This window comes from Callorhinchus milii, unplaced genomic scaffold (genome assembly GCF_018977255.1).
Source record: "Callorhinchus milii isolate IMCB2004 unplaced genomic scaffold, IMCB_Cmil_1.0 Scaffold3, whole genome shotgun sequence".
Taxonomy (NCBI): Eukaryota; Metazoa; Chordata; class Chondrichthyes; order Chimaeriformes; family Callorhinchidae; genus Callorhinchus; species Callorhinchus milii.
In genome coordinates, this window is record NW_024704744.1 from 75,852,827 (window position 1) to 75,879,771 (window position 26,945).

Sequence of the window (26,945 nt, forward strand, 5' to 3'; positions counted from 1 at the left end):
GTGTAGAGAATATGAAAGAAAGGAGCCAGTGAACAAGATATCTCCAAGAATAAAGTGAATCATTGTTGGTTCAGAGAGAGATGTTCAATCATGAAAAGGCTGAACCTACCCATGTGGTTTGGTGGGAGTGGACCTGGTCCATAGGGGCCGCGTGGTGGTGGAGCACCTCTGTGCCGGGGACCTGGCAAAAGTCCTGCTCTGATCATCGGGGGGCTCGGAAATGACAGCGAGTTTGGATTCATCTGTGGTTTTGGTAAAGGGAGGAAAAATGTCAACTTACATTCACCTAATTATCATTTTTTAAAAACTGTACAAGATCCCAGAGCATGCAGTCTGGGTGGCAAGACCTTGCAGGATTCTGTGCCAATCTCACAACATACATTTGCAGGAACAAGCATCGTCACAGCTGTTGTGAAATTCAACTAATGTGAGAACTAAAATCCACATCAAGCTTAGATTCTAAAATAAAACCCCTTTGCATGTTTGTGTTTAAAAAGTGTGCCATTTGAGGGTGCAGGGGTTATTAGTCCTTGGTGCCTGTTTTTTGGTGGTTCTCCAGGCCTGCACTGGTGACCACCTTAAATGGGCCACCCAGTTTTTGTTAAAAAAGATTTTTTTTTGCAAAGCTCTAATATGTCTTATTTCCTCATATTTAGTTTTCATCAATAACATGAAAATATACAGGTTGGCAGTAATATGAACCAATCATACCCTGCAATTTTCTATTGGCCCTGGTTATGGGTTCAAGTGCCACATTTGAGTCTGGACTAATACTGCAATACAGTGAGACATTAGACCAAGATCCCATCTGCCAGTTCAGGTGGACAGTAAAGAGAGCTTCTCATTTCCTGAACAATGTACCAGATTTTTAAAATTGTCAGCCGAGTATAGAAACACCAGGCTCAGCTGCCCTCTACTGTCCAGAAAGGTGCCAGCACTTAGCTGTGTTGGCTTGCACATGTATAATTGCCAAGGGAATACTGGGATGTGATATTGGAGGACAACATTCACCTGTGGCACTTCAACCCATGAGTAGGCTGGAGCCCAGGAACAAAGGCATATGCCAATTGGGAGAATTTATATATAAAATATAATCATTCACTTAATGATTGAGGGACATTAAATTCTGAAGCACTTTAAAGTGTTTAGATGTGATAAGGCTCTACATCAAATGCAAGGTGTATTAATACTCCAGATGCACATGGTGTAAGAGAATCCAAAAGAAGCCACAAGAAACAGGGTCATTTGCTGCTTACACAGGATTGGAATGAAATTGAAATGTGAATGTTCCAGATCAGCTATATTAACACCAGCTTCAGTGTTCGGGTGTAAAAGCAGTAGTTTTTATAATTTTTTTAAAAATGAGGTGCAAACCCCTGATTTTCCAGCACCTTGGGATGTCCTCCTGATGCTATATAAATCCAATTAGTTATTGTTAAAACATACACAGGCCCAATCCACTACCACTGGTACTTACTGCCTCTGATTCCACAGAAGGGGACAGGCTAGAGGAACAGGGGACAGGCACCTCAGGCTTAGCAACAAGGTTTTGCTTTAGAGAAAGTGAAGAAATTAAAACAGGAAAGTGTGATATATATAAATAAGACAGAATTAGAGAGCCATTTAACTGCAGACACTACCTCAAAGCTCTGTAGCCAAGTAAATGGGAATGCTCATTTAAATTAGGTTCAATGGTAAATATTGTTCATAATAGCTGACAGTAGCTGACAAGTAATAGCTAATGCTTGACCTTCAAAGAGTTCTCTACCAGCTGGAGTTAGTCCTGATGCTGCAAATTAAGCCGGTACAAGGAAAGCTATACATTTCAGTGACATCCTGATGTGTGAGTTACATGGAGGACTCAATAACATTCCTGAGACAAAGAGCCCTGCGCTTTTGGCTGGAGACTAATGTCAGGAGATTATTCAGCTCTTCAAGCCCACTGCCATTTTATTCATTTCTTGCAGTTCTACCTTCTAGTCTGACTTTCTCCAAATCCCTCAATGCTCAAGCATCTGTCTATTATCCCTTTAAACACCTCAAACAAATCTGCATCTTCTGCACAGTGTGTATCACATTCTCAAAACCTTCTTTAGAAACAAGTTATCTAAACACACGTTTAACCAGATTCCAATTTTAAGATGATCGATCGCCTATTGTTCTGGATCCTCCTCATAATAATAATCCTTGCATTTGATATAGCGCTTTTCACGTCGGGAGGACGTCCCAAAGCGCTTCACAGAACACACTAAAGTGAATTGACTGTATATTTGTGGGCGAACGTGGCAGCCGTTTGCGCACAGCAATGTCCCACAAACAGTCGTAGATTGAAAATTACCAATTTTTTATTATTATTTTGTTTTTTGGAGGGATTATTATTAGGCGTGTGGAGTAAGGAAACTTGCCCAAGGTTTCGCCCTCTGCCTGGAATTGAACTCGGGTCTCTCTCACTTGAAAAGCGAGTGCTCTAACCACTGAACTACAGGACTCCAGGGAATGAGGAATTCCCTATTTAGTTTATTAATTCCTTCAATTTATTAGATTTAACAATGTTGATCAAATCATTCTTCAATCTCATTGCTGAGGAATAGAAACCTAAATTTACTCAGCCTTTCATCATTACCAAGTCTTCATTCCAGATATCACTTGCTCAATCAGCATTCATCAATCAGCGTCAGTGCACCTTTGCTGAGGTAAGGCAGGTGTGCCCAACAAGAAATTCACTTATGTGAGAATCTTTCACATCTCAAAGAAAGCAGATTGGTGGGCAGACTTACAGTTCCACCATCCGTTAAGTTTGGCGAAGATGTCCGCGGGCCGCTAGGAATCTGTCCAGGTCCACCAGGGCCCATCTCTGCTGAGAGATTTAAATCCCAGTCAACAAAAAGCCCACTTATAAAGGGAAAGGACATGGCAAAGAGCAACAACAAAGGCCACAGCCAAACACAGTCATGTTTGGAACACCGTCCAGTGAGATGTGTGATTTGCCGATATACTAAAAGGATGGGCCAACAGATAGGCTTCAGGCTGTGAATTTCATTTCACCATGATCCAGCTTTCATGGAAGTCAAAACAGAGACCAACATCCAAGTGGAGTTCCTGAGGGTCAGCCTGGGAAGCACCTGTGGCATTCTCAATTTGTAAATCCTTTCACAGATCAGACTTCAGAAAACTCACTATACTTTCCACTGATTTGGAAGCCAGTTTTCTGAAAAAGAAACCTGCTTCCAAATTCAAACTGAATTTCAGAAATTTCCATAATTTTGCATCATTGTAAATTTTAAGACCCATCCCTTGGGTGAGGCGTTGGGAGGGCAGGAGTTTCTGCTGAACCAGATTCCAGGAAGGAGTCCACACCTGCAGGAGGGCAGATGGGGAGAGAGTTGATGGCAGAAAGAGTAAATGAAACGTACCTGCTCTACTGGGGGATGGCTGCCTGTGAATCTCACCCGGACCAGAAATCCGCCCTGATTCTGAAGGAGGTCGTCTTGGCCCAGGATGTCCATCAATGGGACCTGCTGGAGCACCAGGGGAGCGTCAGTACATTTACAAAACGTTGTTCAGCCCATTTGATATTATTCTTCCACCCCACCCCACCATTGCTGCATCAAGCTATTTCTTAAATGGGTCCAGGGTTCTGACTTCAACCACCTTCCCGGTAACTCATTCCAGTCATTTACTTTCTGGCATCTGAACTAAACTTATTCAAAATATGGATTATGTGAAACTTATAAATAGAAAATTCACCAGGATTTGGGCAAGTGTACAACTTAAGCGATTATACAATTGATACTGATCAGACTTGTGCGAGTTTTACTGTATTAGGAAAAGGTGGGGTTATGTTGGAGGTGATACCTTTTGGATGAGACATTAAACTGAAGGCCTGTTCAGGTAGGCTAAAGAACCCATGTCAGTGCGCAAAAAGAGAAGGGAGCTTCTCATAGCCATCAATCTCGCAGATAAAACTGGTCATTCCTCATGACTTCATGTGGGTCATTGCTGTGTGTAAATTGGCTGTATTATTCTCAGTTTGCTGTGGCAATCCCAATTAGCATCTTATATTCTTTGTTGTAGGTCTCCTCACGAAGTTGCCTTTTAAGCCTGTTGTACTTACCTGGGGGTCCCGGAAGTCGCCTGTCCCAGGGAGGTGGGGGGGAGCCATGATCAGACGAGTGTCCAAGGCGGTCCGAGCCAGGGCCAGTCCATTCCCGAGGGGGCGGGGGGCCAGACGGGCCACGCAGGGCTGAAAGGCAAAACATTCCGACGGCATTATTCCTTGGGATTTCAAGAGTTTCTTAGGGTAACATCTTGAGGTACTGCACAGTTGGATACCAAGCCTAGGATTGGGGGGAGAAGAGGTGGCCATAGGCGTAGTCAGAGAGATAATAATAAATAATAATAATAATTCTTGCATTTGATATAGCAGCTTATCACATTGTTAAGATGTCTCAAAGTGCTTCACAGAATATAAATGTGGGTGAAAAGGGCTTTAAGGTGGGATATAAAGATAGAGAGATAGAAGCAGTGTTATAGAGGTTGGGGGCAGAGTGACTGAGGGTTCAGCCAGCAATGGCGGTACAGTGGGGGCAAGGGACACACAGCAGGCTTGTGTTAGTTCAGCATCGTGGGTGGACAGAAGAGTGGGGTATAAGGACATCATAGCAAGAGGGGAGGAGAAGTTTTAGATCATCTTTTTCTCAGGAAAGAAATTAAATGCAGAGAGTTGTACCAAGGTCAGCCATTTGCCCTGTTTACCTGCATCACCCCGATCTCGGGGGAAGCCACGTCCTGCATTGACGGAGGGAGGCCGTCCAGGGAGTTCCATCATTAGTGGGGGTGATGGCGCCCCCCCACTGACTGGGGACGGACCGTAAGAATCATCCCGCGATAGTGGACCTGCAGAACAAGAGCAACATCAACAACAGGAAAACACTGCTCCACACCCTGAATGACAAAACTGGGTAACAATGTGCAGCACAATAGCTTAGGTGCAACAATAGTCGACAACTAGGATCAGCGTCCTGGTGGTGGATTTTTAAGCATAAATCTTCCCCCAAAGGCTTGGTGGGTTAAGCGCCGCCGTGGTGCAGCACTGGGCCACACAGGTGAGACCATTCCAGTTTCCTGGGCCAAAATTTGGGCTGTGAATTCCCTCATAAAAAGAGCATACAGCCAAGGCTCCTGCTCGCTGCTGGAAGGTCCCTCAGTGCTGCATCAGGGAGGCCAGGTACCAACCAAAGCAACATACAAACCCCACCATCTGCTAGGAAATAATTATAGGCTATGGGGAAAAAGTGGGGGAGTGGGACTAATTGGGTAGCTCGTTCAAAGAGCTGGCACAGGCATGACGGGCCAAATAGCCTCCTGTGCTGCAGGATGCCATGATGCTATAAGTTGCTTTTGAGGCAGAGACAGCAACAACATGTAAAAGGAAATTGAGCAGGTAATCGAACCTAATGTGAACCCCAAGCCTTGGCTCTTGTCAACCTGTGCATTCCTTGGGCGGGGTGGGGGAATCCCATGGCAGAACGAGGGACCTTCCTCCTACCATTACATCTTCTTGCAACACCTGAAAGAAAAGCACTGCTCCTCACCTCTCCGTGGCACTCCGAGGGGCGGAGGTGCTCCAGGTGGGACCTGCCTGTCCGGCCTTCCCGGCGTGGGCTTGATAATCGAAGGTCTTTGGATCTGGGAAAGCTTTTGGTTCAACTCAATTAACCTGAAATGATTTCACATAATAATACATCATTTAATAAAACATCAAAATGTCTTGAAGCACTTCACAGCAAATTTTCGTCAAATACAGCAACTGTGTATTTTTAACAAAAGCGGCAGCCAATTATCACCCAGCGAAGTCTCACAAACAGTCGTGAACAATTTTATCTGGAGGATTGTTGGGCAGGACACTGAGAAAGACTCCCTTCTCTTTTTGAATAGGTTATGGGATCTTCATAACACCCACTCGTCTGAAGGACAACACCTCTGACAATACAACGCCCACCCCCAGTGTTAGCCCAGACTGTGAACCTTGTTGTTGGAAATGAACCTGTAACCCTAAAAATGGAGATACTATCTGAAGAATGTGGAGAAAAAGATCTGCTGTGATCTAATAACCTGAGGAACAAGCTAATTGACATATTGTTCCTATAAAAACCTCATAGAAAGAATCCATCCCCCCCTTAAATTTATTAATAGAGTAAAATGCAGTATAATACAGTAAAACTCACACGTCTGATCTGTATTACTCATATAATCACCCATTCAAGAGTTTATGCAAGTTTAACATAACTCATACTTCACATAAGTCATATTAAATTTATAGGCCCCCACTGATACATTTATGTGAGGTTTACGGTAGTTAAAAGAACATTCCTGACCTCTGTCTGAGATTGGCAGACTCCCTCTTCTCTTCGGTCAATGTTCGTTCAGCTGTACGTGCGCTCAACTAGTGGAGAAACAAGATTTTTGTCAACAGTTTCATTTTAAATACCACAGCTCAATCAATATTCTCGACCTGAAAGGCACTGTACAAATGTAATGTTGCACTGTATTTTGTATTGTAATGCTTCACCATGTTCACACTGGATCCTGAGAGTCAGTCGTGAGCAGGCATAAATGTATCATGAAAAAGAATTAAAGGGTTAAAGGTTAGAAAAATAGCAACACAAAGTGTGCTTTGAATGTGATGGAGGTGTTCAAAACTATGAGGGGTTTTGATAAGAGTAGATAGGGAGAAACTGTTTCCTCTGGCAGTTAGGTTGGTAACCAGAAGACACAGATTTAAGACAATTGGCAAAAGAACCAAAGGGGCGACAAGTAGAAATGTTTTTACCTAGTTATTAGTCTAAAATGCACTGCCTGAAAGTGTGGTGGAAGCAGATTCAATAATAGGTTTTAAAAGAGAAGTAGATAGGTACTTAAAAAGGAAACATTTGCAGGGCTATGGGGTAAGAGTGGAGGAGTGGGACTAGTTGGTAGCTCTTTCAAAGATGGCAGAATGGCCACCTTCTGTGCTGTAACATCTGTGATTCTATGAATGTGAAACTCTCGGACTCAAACCAATACTGAAGCAGAGACAATCAATTCTTTTAAAGGGAATTAGATGGATACTTGAAGAGAAGAAATATTGAAGGTTGGGATTAGACTAGGTGTCTCTTGTGGACAAACACACCAGCGTAGATTTGACATTTGTGTATTAGAACCTTCTAGGAGTCTCTTTCCGAATCTCAGTGTAGTTACTTTACAATATAAATTTCTACACATTAAGCAGGTGCAAAAAAAATCAGCACAGAAAAAGGAGACATTTAGCGCTTGCAGCCACTTCATCCCAAAAGTCTGGAACACTCTCCCTCAATCCCAATGCCTTGCTCCCTCCTTCCCCATCTTCAAGTCGTGCCCAAAGCCCTTGCTCTTCAAACGTGCTTACGGTCACCTCCCCCATACCCCAGATCGGTGTCGTACTCTTCCACTGTTGAGCGCTCGGGGACGCTACCCTGAGTGAGGAGCACTATATAATTGCAAGCTGTTGTTATTTGCTTGCACATGTATGCTTGTTCAACAGGATCCAAGGTCAAAGCTTTGAAGACTAAAGGAACACCCCTTTAAATCAAGCTGCCATTTGGGATTTAATAAAAATTTTTGTTTCCACGTTGGTCAGAAACAAGAGAGAAAACTAAAAACTGAAGTCTGGACCCGCAGATAATGGGAGTCAGGCCTCGTACTCACCCAGTTTTCATGAGCCTTCTTCTCGTGTGTAGCAATCTGGTAAAAATAAAGACAGGGAATACAGTTTTAATAAACAGGAACTGGTGCACAGAGAGTGAGGAGTGACTACTCATCGTCTGGTCCTGCTCACATGGCTTGCTGTACTGCAGGACAGGAATATCAGTGACAAACACACAGCTACATGACTCCATAAGTTTACCCTTTTTTACCTGATTTTTGAACGATCTCTCAGTCTTCTGCAGCTCCTCCTCCATCTCTTGAATTCTTTGCCTGAGGAATTAAGAATCCGATCAGCAAAGGCACAGACAGAATGTCATCACATCCAGCCTCAACTACGCTAACATCCTGCTTGTCAGCTTTTCCAACCCTTCCCTCCACAAGCTGCAGATCATTCAGACATCTACAGCTCGTGTCCTCTCCCGTACCAAGCTCCATGACCCTATCATCCCCACTCTCACACAGCTCCACTGGCTCCTCAGCTCGATGTCAAAATCCACCACTGTTCAGCACTCACTATCTCACATAAAGACACTATCTCACATAAAGGGCACTATACAAGCTGTTGCCACGATCCTTTAGGCAGGCGGAAGTCACCAGAGCACTCACTTGTACATCTTCACCTCCTCTACAGCCTGAAGTGCCCGCTCATCAGCCACCGACAGCTTCTGCTCCTTTTCCTGGCGCTGGACCTCCTCCTGCGTCAGTTTCCTGCAGGATGGGGGTAAAAGAAAGATAAAATGCCAGTTAACCAAAACAAGCGGTGTTTGACATCAAGTCCTGATGAGAGCTAACTTTCTACAGATGAAAGTCAAGAAGACCAAGGCTCTCGTGATTGGCTCCCATCAGCGACTCCACACCTCAGGTACTGACAGCATCACCGTCCATGGTTGCACAATCCACCTCACTGAGCCAGTCAGGCACCTTGGCGTCTTGTTTGACCCTCAACTATCCTTTCTACCTCACATCTGCACCAAGCGATGCAGGAAGGGCATCTGTTGATAAGGTCACTCACTTCTGCAGGGCCATCTCCTTCTGGTGATAGAGCTCGGTTAGGATCTCCAGCTTCTGCTGCATGGTTTTAAACTCGTTCTCCAGCCTGGACCTCTCTGTCCCCGTGGACACATAGTCATGCTCCAGCTGCTGGATTTGCTCTGCGCCAGAGGAAGTTTCACATTAAGACATAAATCGATTCTGGACTTCACACCAATGCCTTGGTCTCTGGCCGAGAAGAGCAGGGAGGCAACGGTGAGATCAGATTTATGATACTCACGAGACGGGCCGTTTTCCTCCACCCTTCCCGCCCAGAGGGAAGGATAAAATTTAAGTTAATCATAAGTTTTTCTTTACATTTTTTTTTGATCAGCCAGGTGTCTAACACATGAAGAAACCCATCTCTATGCTTACCAGTATCCAAACCAAAAATTCCAAGCATCTCATCTACATGTGGAAATCCTAGAACCAGATTGTTGGGATGGATTGTGCACTCTCTCCCTGGAGGGACACATCCAGTTTACCTAATTCCAGAAAGTATTAGGAATAAGTTGGCAAGAGCCAAAGCTTGGGTCTAACCAGCTGAAACTGCTTAGTTTACATTGATAACATTGAGAGCCTCAGGGCTCTTTCCTTGGTCCACTCCTCTTCAATATCTATATGCTCCCTCTTGGTGATATCATTCGCAGACATGGGGTCAACTTCCATATGTATGTGGATGACATACATGGATGTCTGGAGCTCTCTAATCTAATCCCATTCCCCTGCTCCTCCCCAGTGTGTGTTAAAAGCAGCATTCTTTAACCTCCTCTTTTTCCTTATGGTAATAATCTCATAAATTTACGTCTGCTTGTGTCTGTTTACATCTGACTTGCTGATCATAAGTTTCAAAAGTCTCCACTAGATCAAAGACAACGAGAGAGTTCCAACAGCTTAACCTTTTACACACATCTAACACATCCTCTACTCTCTGAGAGACAGGCTTCAAGATCATTATCAAGATAATCTCATTCTCACCTTCCACTAATTCACCATCAATGGGTTTATTAAACAGATTAAAAACCAAAGCCAACCATCTTACCCTCCAATTCATGCCTGGCTTTTATCTCATCACACAGCTTGGCTTGGAAATGGTCACGTTCTTCCTCAATTATCTTCAGGGTGGTTTTTACCTGCAGGAAATGAACAGATGGAATCTTGTACCCACCCAGGATAAACACGCCACATCACTAAACTGCCACCCAACTCAATCCAAATGCACCCATTCAAACCAGCCGGAACTTCTTACTCAAACTAGTTGCCCCCCCCATTCTCACAATTAGCCACTCCACCTCTAGTCAAACCAGTTACTTCCCCCCCCCACCCCAAACTCAAACCAACCATTCCCCCCACTAAACCCCAACTCAAAAAAAATGGAGCTTCACCACTTACCCTCGAAACATCCATCATTTGCTGAATCTTCATTTTAGCCCTCTTGGTTTTGTCTGCAAGAAAAATGAAAGGCTTTGTTTCAGTAATAACATCGAGAAGATATCTGGAAACCATTTAGCCCAGTGAGCCTGTGCTAATGCTAGCGCCTTCCATCTACTCTAATGCTAATTCCCTGCTACAAAAAAATTACATTAATATTTTATGTAAATGGAGGGTAAATGGAGTTGTGGTACAGATCAGCATAATCTAATAGAATGGCAGGAACAGACTTGAGCGACTGACTGGGCTACCCATGCTCCCAGGTTCCTATTGCAAACACTCTCGCTCCCAAAACAGTCTCCAAATCCACATTGCTTTATAATATTATTATTAATAATATTACACTGAATGTGTTAGCGTCCAGAGGGACTTGGGTGTCCTTGTACACCAATCACAGAAAGTTAGTCTGCAGGTGCAGCAGCAATTAGGAAGGCAAACGGTATGTTAGCATTCATTATGAAAAGATTAGAGTATAAGAATAGGGAAGTCTTGCTGCAACTGTATAGGGCCCTGGTGAGACCACACCTGGAATACTGTGTGCAGTTTTGGTCTCCTTATTTAAGGAAGGATGTACTTGCCTTGGAAGGGGTGCAGCGTAGATTTACTAGGTTAGTACCAGGGATGAAGCGGATGAGTTACGAGGATAGGCTGACCAATTTGGGCCTATATTCTCTAGAATATAGAAGAATTAGAGGGGATCTTATAGAAACCTATAAGATCATCAAAGGGCATGATGGAATAGATAGTGGGAGATTGTTTCCCCTGGTTGGAGAAACTAAAACCAGGGGTCACAACCTTAAAATCAGAGGCCAGCCCTTTCGCACTGAGTTGAGGAAGAACTTCTTCACTCATAGGGTGGTGAATGTATGGAACTCGCTACCCCAAAGGGCTGTTGACACTCAGTCCTTGAACATATTCAAGACTGAAATAGATAGATTTCTTATTGCAAAAGGTATTAAGGGATATGGGGATAAGGCAAGGTTAGGTTATTAGCTGGAGTTAGATTAGAAGATCAGCCATGATTGAATGGCGGGGCAGGCTCGAAGGGTCGAATGGCCTACTCCTGCTCCTACATGTTATGTTATAATCCTTGCATTTGATATAGTGCTTTTCACGTCTTCTAGACGTCACAAAGCGCTTCACAGAATGTACTGTATTTGAGCTTTGGACATGAATGAGAATCGATCTTGGCTGCTGCTCACTAAGTGAGAATCAGACGAGCCCCAATGATAGTTTGTTGCACAGGTTTACCTGGAGGCTCACCATTAGGCATCTCGCTCTCCACCTCTTTGTCCCACCCATAGCCAACGTCGTTGTCAGAATCAGCATCGAGCTGCCTGAGTTGCATCACACAGTCTGTCAGCACCTAGAATAATACTTGTATTTGATATAGAACCTTATCGCATCGTTGAGGCGTTTCAAAGCGCTTTACAGAATATTAATAATCCTTGCATGTGATATAGCGCGTTTCACATCTTCTAGACGTCTCAAAGCGCTTCACATAATATACTGTAAAGTGGAGTGATTGTGTATTTTGTGGGCGAAACACAGCAACCAATTGCGCACAGCAGTATCCCACAAACAGTCATGCATTGATTAACCCCATTTTTTTTGAGGGATTAGAAGACCCAGAATAACTAACATTCAGGTTTTTACTTACTGCCAGATAAACAGAGAAGTGTGCAGTAAGGAAACTTGCCTAAGGTTTTGCTCTGCCTGTGAATCGAACTCAGGTTCTCTCACTTGCGAGGCGAGCCTGCTAACCACTCGATATGGATTTCACAAATGAGAACAAATGGGTCAAAGGGCCTTCTTCATCCGACCCTCCCATGATGTAAATATAAATGTTGTTGGGCACCACATACCTCAATTTCATTATCTTTATAAACCAGTGTTTCCTCCAGGTCTCGCTGAGCTTTCTGGCACAGTTTAATCTGCTCATTCAGCTCCCCATGTCTCTCGCTCCAGCCCTCTGCCTCTTTCAGAAGCTGAAAGCCACAAAATCAAAACTCATGAGAGATGTAAGATTGGCTTTTTGCAGAGAAAAGCTTTAGGTACCAGTTAAGAAAAGATCAAAAGTACCCTTATAATCATCTTATCACAAAGAAACGTCTCAAAGACTTTTGCAAGTAATTACTGCCAAGGGTAGTAACCATTTTGAAGCCAAACACTGGCACTATTGTGCGCACGTCAAGGGCCCACAAACAGTTACGAGGTGAGTAGCCCATTAATCTGGAGGATTGTTGGCCAGGATTCCCTTCACTTTGCCAATAGTGTCATCGGATCTTTAACATCAACAAGAACAAGCAAAGGGGACCTCAGTTTAATGTCTGAAAGACGACACCTCCAACGACCCAGGACTGTGAGATCAACTCCTAATGTTGAGCTTGAAAGCACAAGTTTCTGACCCAGAGTGAGAGACTACTAAACTATCTCAAGAGACATTCCCTTTGTGGAGGATTACTAAATTGACACCAGAATTGAAATACCAAAACTTAAGAAAAGAGTAGATATCTTGGGATTCTTATATGTTGACAGAGAGAAAAGGAATTTAGAAAATTTCAATCCAGATACATTTTTCTGCCGGATACAAAATTCAAAAACAGGGTTAGGGTGGTCCATATTAAAGACAACCAAAGAATAGGAAATTTAGAATATCTTTTCAACCTAGGGTGAAGAGCATGTAAAACAGACAAGCAGCAACTGTAAAACATGAAATGCACTGCTCTTGAAGGGCATAAAGGCAGAATCAATTCAGATGTTTAAAAGGGAAGTAAACTTGGGAAGTAAGAATATTAAGTGGGGTACAGAGAAAAAACAGAAATAGGATTGAAAGATCTGTCATGATCTAATGAACTATCAAAGCAGGCTTAATGGCCTCCTCCTGTTCCTAGTACTGTGGAAACTCACCTTAAACTCATCCCACTAATGTAGTCAACTTGCTAATGTGCTCAGTTATTTTCCAATCATGTACATGGTACAGTAATACAAACACACAAGGTTAACCCACTTCTGTGGTCAAAATTCCTCAGTACATTTGTGGACCTTGCTACGTATTGAGTTACGTGATTCAGAGACATATGCATCGAAAAAACGTGAGATACTGGGAGGGAAGATGGACCAACAGTCTATAGGGTGTCCACAAAGTCCTGTTACTCCATGTTTTTTGTTGCTGTGTATTTTTTTTTTTTTACGCACACATTGCATTGACCAACAACTGAAACATATGGGAAAATGATAATTGTATTCAATTGTATTCAGTACAAGTCTTTAACTGTCTTTAGATGTCCAGAGGATCAGTCTGTGTGAGCGCCATCATTTTCATGACAGATAACGATCTGTCGCCATGTTTGGTGCCACATCTTCCTTAACATGGATGGAGTGACAAGGTCAAATGTATCTCTGACGGCTTGATTCAGCTCCTCCATAGTCTCATATCGCTGTTTTGTAACAGGGGGTAACACCCTGTACTCCTGCCTGAAATAGTTCCTGAGTAAGATGCTCACCTGATCTTTGCTCTGCTTGAGCTGAGCATTTTCTTCCAGCACTGACTGCAGGTCTGAATGCGCTCTCTCCTCACGGGACTTGGCTTTATAAAGAGATTCCTGCAACTGAAGAGTCCTCACAGTTACACGGGTCTATCTGCAGGTTCACCCTACACTCCACTTTCACAGTGCTCATTCTGGTCAAGGATATAATTTCCCTTTTGTTTTCTCTCACTCTCGCAAATTTCTCCTCCCCTCTCCTGGTGGCATTTGATTCCTTTTTTTCCCCTTCCAATCGTCCACAGGTGCCCTCAGTCCAATTGATCACAGGGTAGCATAGCTGAGCCCAAACCTGCACCACACCTTCCAACAAAGGGTGGGGGGGAATGCTTCCAGATAATGATCAGGAGCTAATTTTGTCCCCTACCTAGCCAGGGGACTGAAACTAATTGCACACCAGAGATCAGCTGAATGAGTGAGTTTATAACTTGCAAGTTTCTGGTACAGTGCAATCCAGTGCTGCACCAAACATCACTCTACCCACTGGGTCTTCAGAAGTGCTCACAGACATAACATAAACACATGTTCCTTTAAGCTTTTACTGATGGAAACTCTGCAGCAACAAACACAGAGACAGGTAGAAGAGAGACTCAAACAACAACAAGATTCCATTTATTGAGTGCCTTTCACGTCGGGAGGACATCCCAAGGCGCTGTACAGTTGGGTCAGGACCCGAGCAGGGGGGAAATGGTCAGGGTGAGGGGAGGGAGCAAGGAGGGGGTAGAGAGTCGAGAGGGGAGCTGAAGGCACGGTCAAAGAGAAAGGTCTTGAGACCGGCCTTGAAGGAGGAAAGGGAGGAGGCGGCGAAGACACTGGGGAATAGAGTTCCAGAGCCTAGGGGCTGAGAGGCTGAAGGCCCGGCCACCGATGGGGCGGGGGATGTGGAGCAGACCGGAGCCAGAGGAACAGAGGGTACGGGCAGGTAGGCAGGGGGATAGTAGGTCAGAGAGGTAGGAGGGAGCAAGGCCGTGAATGGCCTTGTAGGTGAGGATGAGGATCTTGAAATCGATCCTCTGGGGGATGGGGAGCCAGTGGAGGCGAGCGAGGGTGGGAGTGATGTGGTCGCGGTGTCTGGTGCGGGACAGTACACAAGCTGCAGAGTTCTGAATGACCTGCAGCTTGTGGAGGGAGGTGGCGGGAAGGCCGGCGAGGAGAGAGTTCCCATAGTCCAGCCTTGAGGTGATAAAGGCGTGGACCAGAGTTTCAGCAGCGTGAAGGGTGAGGTAGTGCCGTAGTCTGGCGACATTCCGGAGGTGATGGAAGGCGGTGCCTGGCGCGGATACGAGGGACACACACAGAAACAGACTCACAACCACACCAAGCAAGAGACGCACATGGAAACAACAAAAACCTGATATATACACAAAATAATCTCAATCATTTCTTTACATAATAATATAAGCATCTTAGAAAGCCCACACTGTACTGTAAGATTTGACATCTGTTCAGTTCACTGCGCCGGGCATAATTTGAACTCACCATAAGCAAGTTTAATTGGCAGCGTCAGTGTGGTTACACAGGGACTAAAACACGTCAATTAGCTAGCGGTAGTTAGACCAGTGGTAGAGACACTGCCATGAGTCTATGTGCTGATTAAAACATACCTGGGAGAGCTCTACCGAATGCAGGGAAATAGCCTCCTGTAATTTCTTCACAGAATTCTGAGTTTCTAAAATCTGGGTTTTAAAAGAGACGAAAAAGAAAATGTTGAGGATCAACTAAGGAAAAATAGCTAACAAAGGTTAAATGAAGCAGTTACTCAGCCCAAACTCCTAAATATCACACTTAAGACGTTATACTTTTCTTTCCAACAGAAGGAGCATTTCAAGATCCTCACACTCATCTTCAAATCCCTCTGTGCCCTGGCACCTACCTACCTCTCCAACCGCCTTACTTTTCAACCCACTACCCGTTGCCTCCACTTGACCTGCTCCAGACTCCTGCTTGCCCTCATCCCCTCTGTTCCACCATCATTGGCCACACTTTCAGCCACTATGCCCCGAAATTCTGGAACTCTCTCTCTTTATCCTTCCGCCTTACCCCCTCCTTCCCCATCTTCAGTTCATGCCTGAAGATCTTCCTCTTCGACCATGCCTATATAAGGGTGCTATATAAATACAAGTTGTTGTACCATTTGTACAAAATTAAATTAGTAAATAACTAATATTTCAATTTGATATAATGTCTTATCTCATCTTCAAAATGTGTCAAAGCTCTTCATAGGATTCACTGTGACACGTTCCAATAATAATAATAATCCTTGCATTTGATATAGCGCTTTTCACGTCAGGAGGACGTCCCAAAGCGCTTCACAGAACACACTGTAAAGTGAATTGACTGTATATTTGTGGGCGAACGCGGCAGCCAATTGCGCACAGCAATGTCCCACAAACCGTCGTAGATTGAAAATGACCAATTTATTATTGTTTTTGGTTTTGGAGGGATTATTATTAGGCTCTGTGTGGAGTAAGGAAACTTGCCCAAGGTTTCGCCCTGACCTGCCTGGAATTGTACTCAGGTCTCTCGCTTGCAAAGCGAGTGCTCTAACCACTGAGCTACAGGACTCCACGATGTATTAACAAAATACACAGTCACCAATCTACAGTAAAGGTGTTTCCTTAGATCAGAAATGCAAAGGCGGAATTTTTACGCCATCTAGAATAATCCTTATAAGCCTTTCACCTGAGGAGGATATGGTCAAAGAGCCTGCTGACTCTCACAGGCAAAGGAAGGGACCTTGTGAAGATAGTAGAGGGCATTCAGCACTTGAGGGAAGTACCCTAGCAGGAGATGTTGCTTTTCAGGAGAGAAACTTGTTTGGGGGAAGCCAGGGAAAGAGACTACTGTATAAGGTTACATTGGTCTATGATGGGTTTGGCACATTTGCACAAGCTTACCAAATCCTGCTGTTTGGTGCTCTGCTGCTTCTCTTTGTCTAAAGAAGCCTGGAGGTCTTTCACCCGCTTCTCCAGATGGAGGTTCACTTGCTCAAGCTCACGGCATGACTCCTGTGGAAAGAAGAATTGTGTTTTCCTTTTATTATTATTGTGATCATTATTAATTTGATTTAGTGCCTGGAATGCTGGAATGTCTCAATGTACGTCACACATAATTGCTGACTATGTAGTGACTGCGTATGTGTAGGTAGCCAGTCTACATGCAGCAAAGTCCCACAAACATCTTTGAAGTGAAGGACAAATTTATAGATACATATCTATAATCACGTGTCCTGGCCAACAACTTTAACTTGAAGACTGTTGGCCAGGACACTGGAAGAAACAAGATATTTTTCGTCCACGTGGACTGGCAGACAAGACCTTAATTTAACATCTCTACCAATCTCTATCAATTTTCACGTCTTCTACCCTTAGCACTGCGCTGGAATATCAGCCTGGACTGTAAGATCAAAACCCTGGTTTGGGACTATTTTTAAAAAAGATCCATTTTTTAAAATGAACCATTGAAAAGCACTCAAAGTACATGAAGATATGTTCTCACCCGAATTTCTTTGCTCTCATCAGACACAGTTGCATTCACCTTCTGGGCATCTTCCATCACATATTTGGCTTCTTGCAACTAAACAGTTTGGGAGAGGGAAAGAGAGACAAGCTTGAGCATTTAAAACAAGCTTTCTTAAAAATTAATAATAATAATCCTTGCATTTGATATAGCGCTTTTCACGTCTTCTAGATATCTCAATTAATGGTGTTTACTACTACAAAATACCCAATAAATCCAAAGAGTGAATTGGTTCACCAGCTATTTCCATCGATGGCCTAGGCCTTAAGCGCTCTGAGACACTACACTGCGTGAAGGGGCTACATAAATGCAAGTTGTTGGTGATGGTGAAGAACTAAGTCAGAAGGCACACAAAGTTGCCATTTCAATCCCAGCCTGTGCTGAGTTACTGATCTAAATTGAGGCAGTAGTCAAGGCGCAATTGGCCTCAACTTCTCGTGGGTTAGGTGGGGGAGATTCAGCAGGGATCCTGCTCCTTATTTCTGTCCAGGGCCACCTACATGCATGTATGTGCACATATGTGCATGTACGTGCACACTCTATGTGCATGTATAAACGTCAGGGTGATGGCAAGATTGGCTGGGACGCCGCCTCTGCTCCAGTGGGGGAGCAAGGACCAGCACAGAAACTATGGGGGTCGAGAGGGGAATGAGATTAGAGAGCTCCAATGGGGGAGCAGGCACCAATACGGAGACAATGGGGGAAAAAGCAGGGAATGGGATTAGACGAGAGAGCTCCAGTAAGGCAGCAAGCACCAGCGTAGACATGATGGGGAAATAGCAAGGGAATGGGATTATAGTAGAGAACTCCAGTGAAGGAGTGGGCTAGGATGGACACAACGGATCAAATAGTTTCCTTAAGTGCTGGAAATGTTTTGTTATTCTCCCTATAACAACATAAATAAACCAGGGAATAAATTATTACCTTATTTTCATAAGTGGATACTTTATCCAAAACCTCCGCTTTCTCCTGAATAAGCTGTTGAATTTTGTCAGACAGTTGTTTTTCTGTCACTGAAAAAAAATTAAAAAGCAACATTTTTAATTTTACAACTAATTCATAACCGAATATAATTCCTCTATAGAATCATCTGATTCAAACCTCAAACCCCAGGTACATGCAGGTTGGGGCAAAAGAACTTGGGTCCCGAGGCTCTGGCTTCAAACTCCAGTGGGTTCCGTTTAGCCCTTCAGCCTTTGGATAAAATGAGCACCAGGTCTACATATCTTTAACATCCTCCAAGAGGGGACAGGACACTTGGGTTTTTCCTGGTCGCAGAGTTAGGAGGTGTCAAGACATTCTCAACGCTCCCAAATCAAACTCCTAATGAGTAAGATGGACCCAGTTGGGACAGGTTTTGTGCTGCACAGCTTCAATGTATATATAGTTTTAACACCCCCACCACCTCCAGCCCCTGTGGAAGACTGAACACCAGGAAGCCACCATTTCTCCAACGCCACCCATCTGACTAGCAGATTCCGTACGAATGAATGATACGTGCATCACAAACTTACTTTGATACCTTCTGCTCTTCACCTGAAACAAAAGAGCACATTGAAAAACAACAATGATGGAAGCATTTGGCAAACCCAGCCTGAAACCATAACCCCCTCCCATTGTTTTAAGTCAACAATCCTAAGGCTGTGACTATACCCATGTTGGTATGCAGACCTTTTGAAGACAAAGACAATGCAATCTTGCTGTCACTTTCTAATTTACATTTAAGGTCTATAGGAATTAAGAGAAATCTAAGCAATTCTACTCACCGAAAGGCAAGTTCTCCAGAAGAAGATGAGCAAGGTAAGGATGCCAACAAAGACAGTCATCAATACAGGCTCCCAGGGGAGCCCATAGAAATCAGGACCTGGTTTCATATCTTCAGGTAAGGTGGATACAAACTAGAAAAAGAAAACGTAACTTAGCATTTTTAAATATAAATAAAAAATACTTCTCTACTTTAATATTACCTCTGAGAAAGCAATCTAAAAGTCCCACAAATTTTGCATTTCAATCTGACCAGGAACATCATCAGCCAATCACACTGCTTAGTTGTGCGCACGCTCCCTTAAGTGTTGAATCAGGCTGACGTCAGAAATATACAGATTGGCAAATTTTCAAACACGCGTGCGGCCATACTTTTCACTGAAGAAGGCGTTAATTCGAATGAGTTTATCAAAGAAGCGGAAAGTGGACACTGAAGGCCGAATATTCAACAAAGAATGGACTTCAGAATATTTTTTTTTACCAGTGTGGGTGGAAAAGCTGTGTACTTAATTTGCAAAGAAAGTGTGGCAGTGCTCAAAGACTACAACTTGATTCGCCATTTTGAGAGCAAACATGCTTGCAAATATAAGAACGTTTCTGCCAAAGAAAAAGGAAAGAAAGCTGATGAGATGGTTGTTCGAATGCAAAAAGAGCAAAGCACTTTCACAAAACAATTAGAGATTACAAGAGTGAGTTACGTGATTGCAGACAAAATCGCCAAGAACAGCAAACCATTCTCTGAAGGAGAATTTATAAAGGAATGTATGGTTGACTCTGCCTCGATTTTATGCCAGTTCGAGAACATTTGCTTGTCAAGGCAAACTATTGTGAGACGTGTCGAGGATATCTCTGAGAACCTGTATCTGCAGTTACAAAATAAAGTAAGCAATTTTGCATGTTTTTCACTGGCACTCGATGAGAGTTGTGATGTCAAAGACACAGCCCAGTTGATAATTTTTATTCGAGGTATCACCAAACATTTTGAGCTCACAGAAGAATTGGCATCAATGCAGTCAATGAAAGTTACGACAACTAGAGAAGACTTTTTGGAGGCAGTAAATAAGTGTATCTTAAAATTAGGAGTGGAGTAGAAAAAATTATTGAAAGCCCAAATCTGACAGGCAAAAATGTTGGGTTACTGAAAAGAATTCAAGATCAAGTCAAAAAAACAAATCCAGAACAGAATATTGTTTTTCTATACTGCATTATCCACCAAGAGGTCCTCTTTAAGAGTGTTCTAAAACTAAGCAATGTCATGAACACAGTTACGGAAGTGGTCAACTACATTCGAGCAAGAGGATTAAACCACAGGCAATTTGTAACTCTGCTTGAGGAATTGGAATCCGAGCACACGGATGGTCTGTATCACATGAATGTAAGATGGCTTAGTTTAGGAAAGGTCTTGAAAAGAGTGTGGGAACTGAGAACAGAAATTGATTGATTTTTGGGCATGAAACAAAAAGATCCAGATTTCCCGCAGCTGAAAGATGCGAATTGGCTCTCTGATTTCACATTTGCCATTGATATCATGGGCCACATGAATGAACTGAATTCAAAACTGCAACAGAAGGGGGCCTTTATGCATGATTTGTATTGCAGTGTCAAGTCATTTATGACAAAATTATTTATTTTACCGCGTCAGATAGGAAACAGGCTGCTTGCCCACTTTCCAACTTTGCAGTAGATTATTGTTTGCGATCAAAGCCTTAAAAAGTATACTTCGTCACTAATTGACTGACATGCCAAATTTTCTTGCCGATTCCAGGATTTTAATTTGATCGAAAATGACCTGTCTTTGGACTCATTTGATGTTGACAAAGCCTCATTTGACTTCCAACTCAAGCTTATTGACCTGCAATGTGATCCATTGCTTGCAGAGCAATTCAAATCAGTGCCTCTTCCCAGTTTTTACGCCTCTCTTAATATACCTTTCCAAAAATAAAGGCTCATGCCCGGAGGATGCTGCTTGGATCAACATACATATGCGAGGAGACATTTTTTGTGATGAAATTCAATAAATCAAAACATAGATCTGCGATGACTGATGACCACCTTGCAGCAGTACTCCACACTGCAACAACAGAGACGACGCCTGACTTCAGTTGTTTGGTCAACGCACATCATCGCTTTCATTCTTCCCACAGTGAGCTTCTCATATTCTCATCAATAAGTGAATAAATATCAAATAAATGTCTGCTCAATAAGTTGTTTTTATTTAACCTAATTTTAATGAATGTCAATTATATAGACTTTATTTTATGCATGTACACGTGTAAGACCTAATTTTGAGCTATTATTAAGCATTTGCATCTATATTAAGTGTATGGCCCATGAAGCTTACCAAAACTTGTGAAGTGGCCCACCAGCCAAAATAATTGCCCACCCCTGGTCTAAGCTTGTGGAGTCCTGTAGCTCAGTGATTAGAGCACTCGCCTTGCAAGCGAGACACCTGGGTTCAACTCCAGGCAGGGCGAAACCTTGGGCAAGTTTCCTTACTCCACACGCCTAATAATAATCCCTCCAAAAAAAATTTAATAAAAAATTGGTCATTTTCAATCCACAACTGTTTGTGGGACATTGCTGTGCATAATTGGCTGCTGCTTTTCGCCCACAAATATACGGTCATTTCACTTTACAGCATATTCTGTGAAGCACTTTGAGGCATCTAGAAGATGTGAAAAGCGCTATATCAAATGCAAGGATTATTATTATTTATAAGCTGACATTCCAATGCAATGCTAAGAAATGTTCCATCATCAGAGGTGCTATCCTTCAGATGCGATTTTAAACCAAAGTCCCACTTGTGCTTGTTCAGATAGATGTTAAAGATCCAATGACTCTACAAAAAGAGAAGAGTTTCTCCCCTCTCCCCACCCCACAAATGTCCTGCCCAACAAATCACCCAAATAAAACACTCACTCCATGCCTGTGTGTGGGACACTGCTGTGTGCAACTGGCTGCTGCATATCACCCACAAAATACACATTTAATCAACTTTACAGGAGATCGCATGAAGCGCTTTGAGACATCTTGACGACGTGATAAGGCACTATATCAAATGCAAGGATTATTATTATTATTAAAACATTGTTTATTATAGGAACAAAGAAGAACAAGAAGGCAAATGTGCAGTGTTTACATTACAGAGATACTGAAATTAGAAGCCCACCCAGAGTCTCAACAGGCTGAAAAGCCAAATAACATATCAAAGGAGAAACTGGGTCTCTCCACAATGTCTTCGGTACTGAACAGTGCTAATAGCGGGTGACTTTATGTAAACCAATCTTGTGCAGGCCTAACCAGCTTGGACAACATTCCTAAGTCATTGCCGTTGCACTGGATATTTATATACGTGACCTGAACCTCTCCAATTATCCCTACAAACCCAAAACGAGAGGACCATTTACTTACAAAAACAAAAAAGGATAATCACAAATTATCAAATTATGCCCAAATTATGATATTGAACATGCAGTCATGTCAAGCAAAGTTCTTTCATAAAGTAAATTGAGTAGGCACTCCTTCCAGTAAGCAATCATGTCACTACTTTGAAAGCAGAGCACATTACAGTCGCGTTCCCGCAGGTTATGTTAGGTACTTTCACTTTCCTTATTAAGAAATTCTAATAGAATTTGCTGCATATTTGTGGAGTCCTGTATGCAGCGTATTGGTTAGAGCACTCACTTCGCAAGCGAGATGACCTGAGTTTGATTCCCGGGCAGGGTGAAACCTTAGGCAAGTTTCCTTACTCTACATGCCTCTGTTTACCTAGCAGTAAGTTGGACCCCTGCTGTTAATCGAATGGCAGATCGCTTTCTGAGGTTAATAATCCCTTCAAAAAGAAATAATAAATCGGTCACTCAATCCACGACTGTTTGTGGGACACTGCTGTGCGCAATTGGTTGTCACTTTTTGCCCACAAAATATAGTCAATTCACTTTACAGTATATTCTGCGAAACGCTTGAGACGTCTCGACGTGATAAGATGCTATATTAAATGAAGATTATTATTAATGTTATATTAGACCCCTATATTAGGCTTTACGTTTAACTTGTGGGTTTGAATGCCACCAATATACAACTAAGACTCCACCACCCAGGCTCACTCACACGGATTTAGTCCAGCACCGCAATTCTTGTGCAAAAGATCACAAGCTGTTGCTCCCGGGAAATATTAAAGTAAGAAAGCCAAGGATCCCTTGCTTTTTCCGAACCTACAGGAAACAGTTCCAGTAACACAGGCTCACCACCACATGATGCCCTGGAATGTGTGTGCCTGTCACTTTAGCCTCCACTGTCATAAGGGTGCAGATAGGTTCTGCTGTGCTGTCAGAAAACAGTGTTAAAAGGATACTAAATTTCGGTTCAGCATCCCACACAATCACATGCTTGTAACACATCAGCTCATACATTTGATCTCATTGCCTGGGGAATTAAGCAAACCAAAAGCTACAAACACAACTTGCTGTTCGGATTTGACTATACAAACAACCAGTTCCCTAAGAAAGTGAAAGAACTGCAATTTTTACAATTTCATTTCACGTGAACTGTGAAAGCACTTCACAATAATTACTGTCAAGTGTAGTCACTGTTTTTGTAGCCAAATGACGATTACCCCAATGACCATTCAATTTGACCATTAACCCAACTATTTGAAAACCCAGAAATGTATTTTGTGGGTGAAACGCAGCAGGCTCACTGGCTCACAGCAGTGCCCAAGACACAGTCGTGGATTGAATGATTTTTTTGGATAAGGGATTATTACCCCCAGAAAACGTTCCGCCGGGTTCCTACTTCCCCATAGATAAACAGAGGTGTGTGGAGTAAAAAACTTGCCTAAGATTTCGCCCCGACCAGGAATCGAACCTGGCTCCACTCACTTGCGAGGCAACTGCTCCAACTACAGGACTGTCTTGCTGCACCAAGCCCCACCATCTGGGCCAATAAAAAAGAGTGGAAATGTTTGCCGAAAATTGGGGGGGGGGGAATTTTGACAAATTTTGCAGAAAATTGGGGGGAGTTGATTGATGCTATTGAGGTACATTTTACTGCCAACCTACATTTTTTTCACTTTAATGCTTAAAACTAAACATGAGGAAACACATTTAGATTGTTGCACCACAAACAAAGACAAACACACAGACACACACAGAGAGAGAGAGAGGGACACACACTCAGACACAGGGAAACACACAAACTCAGAGACACAGAAACACACACATTCACAGAGGAGAGAGAGAGCCACATATACATATTCACACAGCAACACTCAAACACATACACACATATAGAAAAGACACACTCACAAACACATACATAGAGGAGACAGACAGACACACTCACACAGACACTCACAAACACAGAGACACACAAACACACATACATTTACAAACATTTAGAGAGAGACACAATTACCGACATTGAAACATACAGAGAGACACAAACTCACGGAGAGATACACACACAGTAACACAGACAGACACAACAACAACAACATGCACACATATAGCCTCCGCCACGAGGGGTAGCGTCTCAGAGCGCTTAAACACTCACAAACACATACAGACTCACACATACACACACACAATCACAACAGCGGTGGCTCTGAGTGAAGCACATTTCCCACTTGCGCCCCACCGCCCACGCACAGTGACATTAGGTAAACAGCCAGGAGGCCCGCGGGCCAGAAACTCCATTTATTGCGGGTTTGTATGTTGCGAATTCCACAGAAAAAGTGCAGCCGTACTTTTCTATTGGCCCAGCTCATCACTGACTAGCAGTTTATAATTTCCACTGGTCGGCAGGTCAGAAACAAGAGGACACAGATCTAAGAAAATCGGTAACAACAACAACAACAACAAGATTCCATTTATAAAGCGCCTTTCACGTCAGGAGGACGTCCCAAGGCGCTGCACAGTTGGGTCATGACCCGAGCAGGGGGGAAATGGTCAGGGTGAGGGGAGGGAAGGGAGGGAGCGAGGAGGGGGAAGAGAGTCGAGAGGGGAGCTGAGGGTAAGAGAAGTGAATGGGAGGTTGAGCCAAAATCTCTACCAAGATGATGGCTGAAATGTTGCATAATCTGCCACAAAACAGAGTTGACACACAGCCAAACTGAGGCAGAGTCAATAATTTCTTTAAAAGGAAAATAGATATAATACCTGGAGGTAATATTCACCTCCATTTTAAAGCACTGACGCCGGACTCCATTACAATCCAGAGCTGTAAGAGGGTGTTGTTAAGACAATTAACTGAGTGCAGAGTCATCACATTTTTTAAACATTTTAGAAAGTAAACTACACCCAAGCAAGAAAAAGGGATAAAATACAGGGTGACCAAAAAATTGTGATACCATTACAATGTCTAATAAGTCTTAAAGAAATTATGATATTTTTGTTTGCTTTTAGATAATAGGGTAGATACCATGACTTTTTGGTCACCCTGTACTGCAGTTAATGGACAAAGTGTAATTGCTAAACAAAATGCATTTCACTCACACAGAAATAAGGCAGATATACAGGGCTTCTTGTGTATGAACGTGCAAATCACTGATCTGAAGGCCATAAAGAGTCATTAATTCTGGTATTTGGAGGCAAAATAGATACTTGGGATAATAATAATAATCCTTGCATTTGATATAGCGCTTTTTATGTCTTCTAGACGTCTCAAAGCGCTTCACAGAATATGCTGTGAAGTGAATTGACTGTATATTTGTGGGCGAAACGCTTTTTTTTCTCTTTTTTTGTGGGATGCAAGGGAATAAAGGATACAGATAAAAGTCAAGGCAATAGGATTAAGAAAGATAGGGACCAGTGTGGTTTCCTACAAAAAAAATTTAATTTACTTTACAGTAAACATCAATAATAAATTGATCACTTCAATCCACGACTATTTGTGGGTTACTGCGCAATTGGCTGCCGTGTTTCACCCACAAATATACAATCAATTCACTTTACAGTATATTCTGTGAAGCGCTTTGAGAAATCTCGACAACATGATAAGGCGCTATATCAAATGCAAGGATTATTATTGTTATATATTCTGTGAAGTGCTTTGAGAGGTCTCAATGATGTGATAAGGCGCTTTAACAAATATAAGGATTATCATTATAAAAATAGCAGAACAGGTTGGAAGGGCAAATTAGACTATAGCAGTCAGCCACAGTATGACCTGCAGGCTGGATCTGAACATTCGCGCTAGTCTAGGTAAGTCCGTGATGGATCAGTAGTGTGTTTCCAGGCTTTTTTCAATTGAATATTTCTTGATGTATAGCATAAATCAAGAAATATTCAATCAACAAAATGTATTGGCCGACCAAAACGACTGGCCACCACTGTGTCTCAACATTAACTGGGAAACAAAATTTCAACTACCCGACTCTCAACATTCTCTGTTGCTGCCAAAGTTATCAAAAGTGATCAAGAGGAGGTTAAGAATCTATTTAGGATTCTTAGAAAAACACTTCAGAGACTGACTGTGGCTCACCGATCTCTTGTAAAGCGTAACCAGCACAGATTATACATCTCGTCTGTTAATCCCTTTGAGCTCTACCACCAGACAGTTATTACAGAGCATCACACTATCGCATACGTTTCTACGTCAATACGGATTATACGTTCATTCAAACTCAAAACAGGTTTACCAGAAACCAAACTAGCCTGAGTAACCCCATTATTTCAACCATGGAAGCATGTGAATTTTAAATCTACATCTCAACATTCGTATCAATTATACATCTTATAAAAATTTAGAAACATTGATGCACCACAACATAAATATAGCAGTCCTTCAATACATTCACTCATATTGCATTGCATGCAGTTATCAGGGTTGTCACAAAGCTTACATTTACGTAAATAATTATTGTATTTTATTATGTCAAACAAACCATGTCAAAATGCTTTGCTGGGAATTGTTGCTAAATGCAGAGCCTGT

General features: G+C 42.7%; 1 protein-coding gene across 5 annotated transcripts in view; it reads right to left on the reverse strand.

The window, feature by feature from the left end:
* Window positions 1-26,945, reverse strand: part of mia3 (MIA SH3 domain ER export factor 3) — a 57,752-nt gene that overhangs the window by 1,035 nt on the left and 29,772 nt on the right. Inside the window, exons 7-29 of one of the 5 annotated variants that reach the window (XM_042333443.1) lie at window positions 19,016-19,147; window positions 18,764-18,785; window positions 18,174-18,262; window positions 17,229-17,306; window positions 16,628-16,738; window positions 15,335-15,406; window positions 13,692-13,796; window positions 12,051-12,173; window positions 11,449-11,551; window positions 10,147-10,199; window positions 9,797-9,887; window positions 8,738-8,876; window positions 8,332-8,433; window positions 7,935-7,995; window positions 7,726-7,761; window positions 6,378-6,445; window positions 5,595-5,719; window positions 4,756-4,896; window positions 4,115-4,243; window positions 3,414-3,518; window positions 2,778-2,857; window positions 1,478-1,552; window positions 110-242 (exon numbers count right to left, since the gene is read on the reverse strand). In XM_042333443.1, the coding sequence (XP_042189377.1) occupies window positions 110-242; window positions 1,478-1,552; window positions 2,778-2,857; window positions 3,414-3,518; window positions 4,115-4,243; window positions 4,756-4,896; window positions 5,595-5,719; window positions 6,378-6,445; window positions 7,726-7,761; window positions 7,935-7,995; window positions 8,332-8,433; window positions 8,738-8,876; window positions 9,797-9,887; window positions 10,147-10,199; window positions 11,449-11,551; window positions 12,051-12,173; window positions 13,692-13,796; window positions 15,335-15,406; window positions 16,628-16,738; window positions 17,229-17,306; window positions 18,174-18,262; window positions 18,764-18,785; window positions 19,016-19,147 (2,173 nt within the window). Of the gene's footprint in view, window positions 1-109; window positions 243-1,477; window positions 1,553-2,777; window positions 2,858-3,413; window positions 3,519-4,114; window positions 4,244-4,755; window positions 4,897-5,594; window positions 5,720-6,377; window positions 6,446-7,725; window positions 7,762-7,934; window positions 7,996-8,331; window positions 8,434-8,737; window positions 8,877-9,796; window positions 9,888-10,146; window positions 10,200-11,436; window positions 11,552-12,050; window positions 12,174-13,691; window positions 13,797-15,334; window positions 15,407-16,627; window positions 16,739-17,228; window positions 17,307-18,173; window positions 18,263-18,763; window positions 18,786-19,015; window positions 19,148-26,945 lie in introns of all 5 variants that reach the window. The other 4 variants (XM_042333441.1, XM_042333440.1, XM_042333439.1 and 1 more) reach the window with 4 other exon arrangements.